General features: G+C 47.7%; 1 protein-coding gene across 3 annotated transcripts in view; it reads right to left on the bottom strand.

The window, feature by feature from the left end:
- SCML4 (Scm polycomb group protein like 4) overlaps nt 1-12,472 on the bottom strand; it is a gene marked incomplete at both ends in the record, with an annotated part of 58,963 nt that overhangs the window by 27,268 nt on the left and 19,223 nt on the right. Inside the window, 4 exons of one of the 3 annotated variants that reach the window (XM_079716616.1) lie at nt 4,851-5,045; nt 6,897-7,028; nt 9,418-9,618; nt 11,781-11,910. In XM_079716616.1, coding sequence (XP_079572742.1) covers nt 4,851-5,045; nt 6,897-7,028; nt 9,418-9,618; nt 11,781-11,910 — 658 coding nt within the window. Of the gene's footprint in view, nt 1-4,805; nt 5,046-6,896; nt 7,029-9,417; nt 9,619-11,780; nt 11,911-12,472 lie in introns of all 3 variants that reach the window. The other 2 variants (XM_079716618.1, XM_079716617.1) reach the window with 2 other exon arrangements.

The following is a 12,472-nucleotide window of genomic DNA, read 5'->3' on the forward strand; positions in this document are numbered from 1 at the left end:
CACCATCCTAGCACAGAGAGACTTATTTTACCGAAAACCTGAAATAAATTTACCTCTGGGAGCAGGACTCCGTCAGCACACACTTTCTCGTTCAAAGTGTGGTCCCCAACCAGCAGCAGCACGGACATCACCTGGGAGCCTGTTAGAAACCAGACTCTCAGGCCCCACTCCAGCCCTCCTGAGCCAGAATCCACATTTTATCAAGATGCCCTGGTGGTACCAGGGCATATTAAAGTTTGAGAAGCACTGGCTAAAGCTTACTTATAATTGAGACTTTTTTTTTTTTTTCAACATTCAAAAATAAGGTAAAATTTCCCCATGATCATCTCAGGACTTCTGACAGAACCACAAATGTTATCAAATCCATGTTTTTGCTTCTGTTCTCCTAAAGCATCCAGGGAACTGCTCTTCTTCTGAAAACATGAACATTTGGCTGTAAGGTTAATAGATTTGGAGGAAAATGACTAAAATTCTTGGTCTCAAGCCAAGAACTCTACCTTCCAGACTGAATTCAGGCAGCTGAGTGGGTCTGAAACCTGGTTTTCCCTGAATGCAGGAGAAAGATCATTTGGTGACAGAGTTTATATTTCAAAGGTCTGAGGAAGAGATTTGGAAGAAGCCCTCTCTCTGCTCTAATGTGAGCCCTTCTGTCTTGGTATCCTCATCTGCCCCTTTGGGGGACCCCTCCCCAGGGCTTCTAGGGCCTCTCACGTCCTGCTGTCCGTGGCCTTCCTCTGCCACCTCCAGCTGTGACTCTCAGCTTGGAAGGGACCAGAGAGGACATCTTGCTCTTACTCCTCTGGGTTGCCAGAGTTCACCCTAATGGCCCTGACATGTGGACATCTGCACTTGTCGCCAGTAATGAGGAGATCTCTCCATCCAAGCAGCTCCTTCTACTTCTGAATGGCTTTGACTTTTCAAAGTTCTTTACAATGTCAACCCCAGCTGAATCCTGAGGGAGCTGTCTTCTGAGAGTTCCACCTGGTTATTCAGCTGCCAAGTCCTCTACGTGGGAGAGTATTCCTGAAACCAGGCTTCTTCAACTTTAAGTGTCTTCAAAACACCTGGGATCTGTTGTGGGAGTGAGGGAGGGCCACTGAGCTTTTCCTTTCCCAGGTTATGACAGTGCTCCTGACCAGAGTTGGAGTGGCAAGATGTGAGGTTTAATTAAATCTATCTTCAGGGCCACAGAGAACAAATCCACATGACCTGCTGTCATATCCAAAACAGAAAATTGTGTCTTCCCCAAATCATCCATTTTTTTATATAGCTCCTTATGTGTCACGGCTTTGCATTTTCTTGTTGTCTGATTAACTGTCTTTTGGAAATGTCCTAATGAGTGTTGACAAACCCTCTAACTGTGTGGCACCAAACCTGGAACACTCCAGCTTTGACTGCACAACCTTGGGGCAGAGGAGGATCTGGTTCAAATGAGTTCAAGACTGTACGATCTTGTTTAGGAACGACGTGGTCCTATGGGTGGATATGAAGCCTAAAATCAATGAAGACCTCCATCCCTTCGCTTATAAATACACCTGCCTTTCTTGCCACAATCGTGGGTAAGTGGGTAATAAACTAATTCCTCATCCAAGGTAATAATAACTTGATATGTTATCCTTTAAGGGAACTTTGACAAGGCAATCCTAAAGAGGCAATGTCTTAGTCTAAAGGCAAACTCTTTAGTGGTGTCATCCTAGGCCCCATGGCAGACGGGTAGGAGAGGTGTGTGCCAGGGGGCTGTTCAAATCTTACCGTGCCGTAGCTGCTTCCTCCACCCTCCCTGGGGCCCCAGACACAAGAAACACACAGCGCTTGGTTCTGTAGCACCCAGGGCACGGGGAACAATTTCCACAAGAACTGGAGCAATTCATTTTTTCAAAGCAGCCACAGGCTAGGGAGGGACTCATGAAAACAACTGGAGTCATTACTTCCAAAGCCAAGCCAACTAGGAAAGAAACCAGCTTGCAGGCAGAAATACCGGCCTCAGCCAAGGGAAGAAGTGAGGTGGCTACACTACACTTTTCCCAGGAAAAAGACAGGAACTTCAGTCAGCATGGTGAGCTTGGAAGGAGAAAGAATAAGGAGGAAACCAAGGCAAAGGTTTCCTCAGTGATCACTTAAGGAAAGCTGAAGGGGGGTTCCTGGGACAGGAAGTTAAAATGAAACTATTTTAGTTTCAGTTTTGCTGAAGCTGCAAGACAACAGTCTCCCCATACCAGAGTGAAGTGTGGAGATCTAGCAAAAAGAGGTGGTGGGAAGCCAGTTTTACCTGTGTAGATGACCACCCACATGCAGCCTGCAAAAGAAATTGTAGAGGTTGAAAAGCAGGTTGAATAGAAGATGAACTGTGGAGAGAACTGCCCCCATGTGATCCAAGGGCTTCAATGTGGCCGTGTGAATAGCTTGATATCTGTCCCTGGAACTCAAGAGACACAATGGATTATTGCTTGATTTCCATGAGAAACCAAAAAGTCTGGCTGCTGTGATGGCAGGACAAAGGCGAGGTGCCTGCTGAGATCAGCCTGCACGCCCTGAGTTTGTTTGGGCAAAGGATGTTTCTAAGGGACCAGATGCAGGCCATCAGAAGAGAGATCTGAAGTGAGATTGTCTTAGATCCTTTCCATAGGACTGTCTGGAGGCACAAGGGGGCCTCAGCAGAAAGAAGCTAGAGATGTACCCATGGATGCCTTGAGGCTGTGGGAAGAATTGTAAGTGACCAGCCAGAGAAGAGTTACCTTTGTCCATGTCAAGGAACGTGCAGAGGAGAGATGGTAGGATCACCAAAGGATCCATGCAAGAGCCCACAGGATGCAGAATCAGCTTGAAACACCTGCCAGAACCAGGGAGGCTGATGCCAGCTCACAGTGGGATTAGTCAAGTCAAAACCCTCCTACCTCTTGCCTCTCCTCCTTCCCTCACTCTGATCAGGAAGGATTGGGAATCATTATTAGCTAGATAAGGAAGGGGCAAAAACATAGGGTTGGGCAGGAGGTGGGGAGAAGCCAACCATGCGCTCCTTTACTGCTGCAGGCAACTGGCCTGAAGCAGGGCTGAGCTGGGAATGGGGAGTAGTTCCATCTTTGAGTGAAATGTAAAGTTTGATGATCACACTGACCTGGACATATTAATTATTTACTAGAGAATGTTTTGTTATCTGAAAGGAGCCAGAAAAGTCATGAGATTTACCCTAAATTTCATCCGTGGACAGGGAAGAAGTGGTCTCACAGGAGACTTTCATTTAAAGGAGAATGGGAGACATGAATTATGTGGATTTATGATTATGTCCATGGGTCACTGCTTGTTCAATGTAACCATGACTTTGGGGTGTGCGAAGTGAAATCAGATCATCATCTGCTATTTTCATTGCAAGATTCACTGGAAGATACGTGAGCTTTACAATATGTTTCTGAGTCAACTAAGGTTTACAGGAGAGGCCAGATTCATAGACTGTCAGAACCGGAACATTACACATGAGCAACTCAGCCCATCATTTCACACAGGAAACTGAGGCCCAGAGACATGAGAAGACTTTCCCAAGCTCACACATATAGAGGCATCAAGAAAAACACAGAAGTATATAGCATCTGCTCACACAAACTATATTTAATTAGGTACATTTCTTTTTAAAGGCCAGATTTCTTCCTGTTTCCCAGGTCCCTGAAAGTTTAAAGTAAAATTGTAGACAAGGCTCTTGACAGGTTGTGAGAAAAATCTATGCTTAGAATCTAACTTTATCCTTCCCTGATGTCCTCCTAGGCTTAAAACATAGCCACTCCTATTATAAGCATCCTTTTGTTGAATGCTCTAAGGCTGTCTGTGAGCACATACTTGCAAATGTAAGTTTTTCATCATTCATACTGGTCACTCAATACCTCAAAAACTTTCCTAAGCTCACATACATATTTGCCTTATTCCAAGACAGGGTCTCACATGGTGCTTGGAACAGAAGAGGTTCAGCATGTGTTTGCAGAATGACATAATGGTTAGATTCCATTTCACTGTCTATGTGTTCTTTATGTATCAACAACACTGCTTCCAGAGAAAGAAAAAAGGCAACATGCCTGTTCATCCTTGGGAACCTGGCATCTAGAACCTGGACTCATGTTCAGCTCCTTGCAAATCCATAAGTGGGGGGGGGGAGTGGGGAAGGGAGGAGCAGCCCACTGGGCAGACAACGGTGTGGCAAGTTTGCCCATGTGGCTTGCTACCCTTCCCACTGGCCACTTCCCTATGCTGAGCTATTCTGGGGCTGGTGATACAAAAGGCGTTCAGCCCCTGGGTCACTTTCTATCCTGTGATGAGAGAGAAACACTCTCACTGGAGGACATATGTGATTTATGGGCAGGTCAAATTCCTGCCATGATAGACACTCTGTTACACATTTTATTGACCTGGATAGGAATCTGAGGCCCCCAGACAGGACCAACGTAATCAATTCGTTAGCCCTTGTTTCTTCAGGATTTCTTTGTTCCTTAGGCTAGTAGTCCTTCAATTACTCAACGATGATGAATAAATGCCCAAGAGACTTAATTACAAGAGAGGAAAAAAATCACTCATTGCATGTGATGCTGTCTCATTGTCTAAATTCTAATAACATAGGCCTAGAAGCTATAATGTCAGCTCTCAGTAGCTGGAGCCATCTCTTCCCACTGCAGCCTGGGCAGGGACCGTTGGGGTGTCCTTGGTCCTGGTCAGCCTTGACTGTTCCCCAGGCGCCCAGAGGAGCAGCCCGTGAGCTTCCAGCAGCAGAGCTCCCAGGAGCCCCCTTAGTGGCAGCCTCACCTGCCCCGGGATGGGGGGGACACCTGGAACCACCTGCAGGCCCAGGAAGACAGACGGGCAAACCCTACCTGACTCCATCCTGTTTTCCTGGCTCTCAGGGGCCTCCTCGGAGGCGCTGGTGCCCCTGGGGAACGGCTGGTGGCTGAAGAGGTCGTCACACAGGAGGCTTCGGCACAGCTTGGCAAGGAAGCGGAGGACGTACCCAGTGCTGTTCACCACGGGCAGACTCCGCAGGTGCTGCTTCCCGTCAAAGGACGCGGAGACTGGAAGAGCACAGAGACAGCGACTCAGAGCGGGGCTCTGGAGAAAGCCGTCAGCCCGTCAGCCCTGGGGAAGAGGTTTTGGTTTGTTCAGTTTTGTTTTGTTTTCAACTAAGTTGTATTGGGATTTCACCAGTTTTTTTCACTAATGTCCTATTTCAGTTCCAGGATCTCATTCAGGAGACCACATTGGGTGTAGCTGTTGTGTGAACTCGGTCTCCTCGGGTCTGTGACTGTTTCACAGTCTTTTCTTGTTTTTCATGATCTTCACAGTCTTGAAGAGTACTGGTCAGGTATTTTGTAAAACGTCTCTCGATCTGGTTTGTCTGATGTTTTTCTTATGATTTTACTGGGGTTATGGGTTTTTGAGGAGGAAGACCACAGAGGCAGTGGGGGGTGGTACATGATAGCCACAGTTCATCACTGGGATGTTAACCTTTATCTCCTGGCCAAGACAGTGTGTGCCACATTTCTCCACTGTATTCTTCGTATTCTGTTCCTGGGAAATAAGTCACAAGGTCCTACCCACAGTTAAGGGCCGTGGAGGGATTAAACTCTACCTCCTGGAGAGGGAAGAGTCTCTATATCATTTGGAATTCTTCTATAAAGGAAGACTTGTCCCATTTCCTCCATTTATTTATTTGTTTATTCATTAATATCAGTGCAGACTCAATATATTTATTCTGGGGGAATTCCCTGGCGGTCCAGTGGTTGGGACTCAGCCCTCTCACTGCCGAGGGCCTGGGTTCGGTCCCTGGTTGGGAAACTAAGATCCCACAGGCCACATGGTGTGGCCAAAAATAAATAAATAAATAAATAAAAGTTTTAAAAATATATATTTATTTTGTGTTGTGGGTTGTCCAATACTATATTATGTATCTTATTGCTAAATTATTCCAATTTTTGTCTTTGGGATCTTTCAGACTGACTCCTGTGTCCCTATGACATACCCTCATTTATTTTAAGCAACTCTAGATAGATAGATCTAGATCAATAGTTAGGTCTACATAGATACGTCTAGATCTAGACATATAGGTATATTCAAATAAACCTGAGTTCGTACTGAGGTCTCCAACTCTTAACACAGCACCACAGTGTTCAGGGTTCATTCAGCCTAAAGGGGAGGAGTCTCTATAAAAGAACAATAATGTCTCCACAGTGATGTTAGATCAAACTCATTTTCTCTAGGGTGACCAGAATTTAGAAGAAACACCTGGTTCTTCCAGCCCAGAGCATGTTTCTTTCTGTAATCCTCCTCACAGCCCTCTGCTGCTGCATGAAGCTCGCACAGCAGCTCCAGGGTGCAGAACACATGAGAAGATCCCCAGCAGGACATTCTGCTCCCACCTGGGCTCTGCCCTCAGCACCAGCACCTGGAAGGCAGCCTGGATTTTTATACTATATCTCTCAAAGGCTAGCACACTGTAAGGGCTGGGGCAGGGCTACCAGAACTAGTTTTGATTTCAGAGCTAAAAAACAAACAACAAAAAAACTCCACACCCATTTAAATTAGAAATCAAAACAATCTATTTCTTTTGTGTAGCTTTTTATAGTTGGACAAGAGCTTTCACACCTGTCACATCCTTTAGGCCTTCTGACTGCCCTGTGAGGACAGTGGAGAAAAGGTTATGACTCCATAATACAGATGAGGAAATTGAGGAGAAGGCCTAGAGTGGTTTTTTCCAGTTCATGAGGCCTGTAAGTGGCACTTGCCTGTCACTTTAATACTCCAGGTGACTCAGATTAGGAGAGCCAGCAAAGAGCTGCTTAGATGCTCAGTAAGGGGGTCATCCTGGCCACTCGAACACTCTGGAAATTCCCCCTTAGGTGGGCACTGCTGCTTGCCTCCGATACCTTGAAAGAGTAGGTGTGCTGGAAACTGAACCCACAGCAGGAAGGTCTGGGTCATCAGGCCTGTGCCATAAATCAGTGTGTATACATTCCCAGAGGTGCCTGGATGGTCACATAGTAGGAAAATTCCACCTCCTGGAAGCAGACTTGGAATTTGTGAGATCACAAAATCTACCCCTCTGGGAGAGTGTGACTAAGGCAGAGTGTCCCAACAGGTGTGCTAGGAATGGGTCATGGGTACTGAGATACTATTCCCCCTCAGCCTATGGGGTGGCCCAAGGCCCAGCCACAGCAGGTTAAATTCCCGTAGCCCATGGTGCCAGCACCAGTGTTCACCATTTTCTACATGTTGTGCCATGGGGATGTTTAGAAAGCAGTGCCCTAAGGATCAGGTTCTAGGTGGAGAGTGGGAGAGTCTGACTATTCCTCCTTGAGTCCCTCCCTAAACCACCTGGGGGCTAGCGCCACCTTGCTGGGCTGCCACATCACCATCAGAAACGTGAACGCCCACCTTGCCACCTCACAACCTAAGGAGGTGGCATGAGAAGGCCCCTCAGCGCTACTGCATTCTCCATGACCAAGTCCTCAGCTCCGGCCTTCCTGGGAATCCCTCAGCCAAGGGAAACTTGGCAGGGCTCTGCCCGCTCATGCATTGGTGCCAGGCACTGCAGAGCCTCCTCCCCAGCACCGAGGCCCCTGAGGCCACAGAAAAGCTGAGCGGGAGAGCAGGGAGAACGGGGTCAGCTCTCCCAGCTTGGGGGGCAGGGGCCACAAAGAACTCAGACGGATTCGCTCAAGAGTGGGGACACACAGTACAGGAGGAGCTTTCTCTTAGCACTGGGTCTGCGTCTTGAGCCCTGCTGTTTAGCAAGGAAAAGGACAAGGGCTTCAACCTCAGAGGGCAGGCCAGGATCAAGAACCTGGCTCTCAAAGAGAACCCAGAAGAACAGCCAAGGAGCTCTCAGAGGCCTGACAGCAGGACTCTCCTCCTGGCCTCTCTTGGTGCAGTACCTCTTCGTCCTGTCTCTGCGCACATCTGCTGAAGTCTCTTAAAAGTCACCCTGGGTCAGACACATGCACCCAGACCTTGCCAAGTTCTATTTTAATCAATTACCAGCAAGTCAGACCCAGCTTCCTGCTCAGAGGGAGCTCCAGAAGGAGGGCTGAATCAATCAGAGCTGGTAAAGCTGTGTTGGAAAATCTCCCCGTCTGCAAGCCCTCGGGATCAATCTGGAGTTAAATAAAACACTTACGCTTTGGTTTTTCAGGACGCAGCCACATTAAAGGCCCCTCTCCCCGACCCTTATCTTAGCCAGCCAGCAGGGTCACCTGCACTGCCCCGAGGCTGGGGAATTGTATCCCTTTTCCCTGGTGATATGGAGGCTGTGTCTATGATGCTGGGCCAGAGAAGACACCAGGCTGTCCCCTTGGAGTCAAAGCATCTTGCAAAGGCCTGGAGCTCCAGGGCTTAAGGGCAGGTGGTAACAACCACTGTGCATGTGGAGAGCCTCGGGTAAGACAGACAGAGCCTCTGCGGGGAAACATTTGAAGGGGGCAGAGCTCCCAATTCTGCCTCAGACTTGTGGTGACAGTTTCCACTCCCTCTGGATGCTGTTGGGTCAGGGTGGAAACTGGAGGAGGGTGGTGACAATGGGAGATGGGATTGACCCTTAAGGCTCTTGTTTAAAAAAAAAATGTCCTGTGAGGTGGGGTTTAGACCATGAACTTTCCCCACTTCCCTGCATGGTGTTAAGTGCTATGAATAAGGAATAAAGCAGAGGAAGGGAGAATAAATAGTGACAAGGGCTGATGTGTTAGCAATGTGGTCAGGGAAGGGCTTTTTGATAAGGTGGCATTTGAGTAGGAATCTGAAGGAACTCCAGGAGCAAGTCACGTTGACAGTTGGGGAAAGAGCATTCCAGAAAGCGAGAACAGCAGGTGCAAAGGCCCTGAGGCAGGAGGAGCATGGTTGGAGGACACAGGAATGAAGCCACTGTGGCCAGAGCAGAGTTTGGGACTCAATAGAAGTGACCAGGAGATCAAGGAAGTTCCCAGGACCAGGTCACATAGGACCTGGGGGCCCTTGTAAGGATGTGGGTTTTTTCTCAGAGTGACATGGGAGCCATTGAGGGTTTGGAGAAAAGGGGGGGCATGATCTGACTTTGATTTTGAAAGAACCAGAATCGTGAAAGGATTCTGGATATATTTTGAAGTTGATTCTGAAAGGATTCTGGATATATTCTGCAGTTAGAACAATAGGATTTATTGATGGGTTGGAAGTGGGAGGTGAAAGAGGCAAGTCAAAGGAGAGGATTCAGATGTCCAGTCTTCTTATCCAGATCTGGATAAGAAGCTTCTCCTCAAGCCCCAAGAGACACCTTTGGCACATAGGCTCATTTAAGGACCCTGAAGCCCAGAAGATGGGGACAGACCCTGGCCACAGTCCCCCAAGCCTGATTATAGCTATTTTCCTCTTTGGAGACACACCCACGGCCCTCCTCATACAGCTGCTCCAGGGCTTTACCTGACACCATCTCACCACCGTAGCCCTGCTTGACCAGGGAGAAGACCAGCTTCTGCTGGTGGGCACAGTCGATGCATGCTTGCACGGCCTGCTGCAGGACAGCCGATGGCCTCTCGGGCCCAAAGTGCTCGGGGAGCTGCTGTACCTTCCTCCTCTCCAGGTATGGCCCTGCGTTGGCTTGCTTGTTGATGTAGAGGCAGACTGTGGAAACAGACCCACAAAGCTCTCAGCATCGAAGCACATCAGGCCAGGGGTGGCTCCCGTGCACACTGTGGATGCCTCAGCCATGTCCCCTTGGCCCTGGTCTTGGGAAAGCAAAGGCCAAAGTGGGACCAGTTCTTCCCAACTTAAGAAGTAAAAGAGGCAATAGAGTCAATCACCTCCAGCTGCCAGGGCTTGCTCTCAGAAAGGCCTCCTGGTTGGGAAGAAATAGGCATGTCCCCTCCGATGTACTCAAATCTGAATTGTAGACAATTATGGACAATTGTGGACCATGTACATAAATGTATTTATGTTCTGGGAACATACACAAAATCTTCCCTTCTCCTCCCAGGAAGCTATCAAGCTATATATAATGTTTGCCATTTTTTTTGTTAACCTTCAGTAATTTAAAAAAATCAACATGTTGCTAATTACTCCAAAGACTACATATTCGATGAAATTCTAAAGAGGATTCTATTTACAATCTCAGGATAATGAACACTCAGCAGTCCATTTAGGTGAGCCCAACCAATGGTCCCCACACTTTTAAAGTAATATACCCCATTGGTAAAAAAATTTTTACCACATGCCCTAACATGTGTTTATTTATTTATAGATTATATACATTCTCAACCATATTAATGTATTACATACATTTTAAAGATGTAACCAAAAAATAGAAAATTTTAAAGGATGAGATAAAAAGAAATATTAATAGTAGGTGTCATATTTTCTTCCACATGTTAATGACTCCTCTTATGTCTCCCCCTGCCCCCAGCCCAGGTATGAGCATCTTACCCTGGGGGCCACTAGTGCAGAGAAGCGTTAAAGAGGGACTTTAAGAGGAGACCAATAGGACTTTGGAAGGATTAAACAGTAACAACAAAGTTGAAGAAAATTAGTTTTTATTGAGCACCTACTATATTCCAGGCACTGTGTATCCTTTATCTTGTTTGATTCTCAAGATAAGCCTGAGAATTAAATATTATTACTTCCTCTACTAAAGAAGAAACTGAGGTTAAAAGTGGTTAGTGGCTGCTCAGAAAGTGTAATTAATGGTGCAATAGGGATTTTAACTAACGTCTTTCTGATGTCATGGCCTGTGCTCTTTTCACTCTACCAGGCTTCCTTCTTCAACGAATCCCACATGATTAAGGAAAATCTAATTGCTAAGGGACCTTCATGCCAGGCAGTGTGTTAGGCCCTACAGAGAAAATCTACACAATCCCTGACTTCAGAGAACTTAGGGCCCAGAAGGGGAGACAGACCTACTCAGAGAATCACAGGAAGTGATGTGGGACCTTGGCTGCAAGAAACAGTAGGGAGATGCTAGGAGAGCCCATCCTGGAAACCTTGGCAGGAAAGTCAGTGAACGCTTTCTGGAGGGATGTACCTGAGCTGAGGTACAAGGGAGGAATAGATTGACCCCAGAGGAAAGATCATTCCAGAAGAAGGAAAGAGAATATGCTACGATCCTATGACAGGCCCTAAAGACTAAGAGCAGGGCCTTGTTGGCCATACTACAAAATTTGGTCTTTACCTAACAGCATTAGGAGAGCACTGAGGGATTTAAGTGGGATGGGGCTGCGGATGGTTTGTGATGAGGGTGAACTATGGATGTGTATGTGTATGTGTGTGTGTGTGTGTGTGAGAGAGAGAGAGAGAGAGGGAGAGAGACCATCCGACTGCTGTTACTCTTAAGATGGAACTGTTGGCTGGTGGATGCCCCATGAGAGAGACTGGGCCGAGCTCCACCCTGAACTGGACTGGAAGGCACTGGGTGGGATTGAGGGGCATTAGGATCCTTAGGAGATCTGGAAGTACAAACACAGGGATAGAAACTCTTCAAGGTGAGCAGGCTCGCTGTTGGTGCAAAGTAAACGTGGCTCTGAAGATAGTCTGGGCCGCCAACCACTCTTTCTAGACTCCACCCACCCACAGCAACCAGCTGAACCTAAGATGCATTGAAAACCAATTTTAAATAATCCAAGCTGTGAGACACTAAACTCCTGTTCTCAGAGAATTTGGTCATCCTATCTACTGTCCAGCTGACACACTGAATCCTTCATTTGAGCGACCTCAGTGGCAGTTCTCTAGTTCACAAAGTAACTTTAGCTGGCGGGCAGGCCATCCCAGCCTTGGAGTTCATTCGCCTCACCTACCTGTGAGAGCCTGTGGTGCTGCCAAGCTGGGTATGGTGGCTGCATCCTGAGGGATGGAGCTGAGGTCGGGCTCCGGTGTGCTCCGCGGGGGTGAGAGGGCTAAAGGCGTCATGAGAACCCGAGACTTGAGCTGCAAGAGAGAACCCAGGGAGTCAATGAAAATCTGGAGATGCTCTCTACACTTTCCCAGGATCCTTCCTGGGCTCAGTTAACCACTGCTACTCTGTCATTCTTCCACACCTTTCTATTGTGCAGCTTTGGGGGCTGAACTTCAGATTCAAGTTCATGGTCAAGATTCAAGTTTGGGTCACACCCAGAGGTCAGCTCTGCACCCCGTCCTTACAGTGGAGCCACCCAGGAAATGACTGTGTTAGCCAGCGGGTGTGGGACACACAGAGATGTGAGGAATTGCAGCCTATAAGCCTCCTGAGTGCAGGATGCAGGGTGGGGGACAGTTCCCAGCCTGAGCCCCTGTGCTCCTGAGGTTCCTGTGGACAGGTCTTTCCTGACAGCCACCCAGTGACCAATCCTGAAGCTTTGCTCACTCTGCTGAGTTTTCTGTTCACAAAGATCACTGGGTCCTGCTAGAAGAGACAGCAGGAGCCATTCTTCCAAAAGGTGACATGCTTCTCAGGGTTTATTTCCTGCAGTGGAGACCATCAAAGGCTGATGCTGATGTTGCTGGTCCATGG

Source organism: Hyperoodon ampullatus (genome assembly GCF_949752795.1).
Source record: "Hyperoodon ampullatus genome assembly, chromosome: 12".
Classification (NCBI taxonomy): Eukaryota; Metazoa; Chordata; class Mammalia; order Artiodactyla; family Ziphiidae; genus Hyperoodon; species Hyperoodon ampullatus.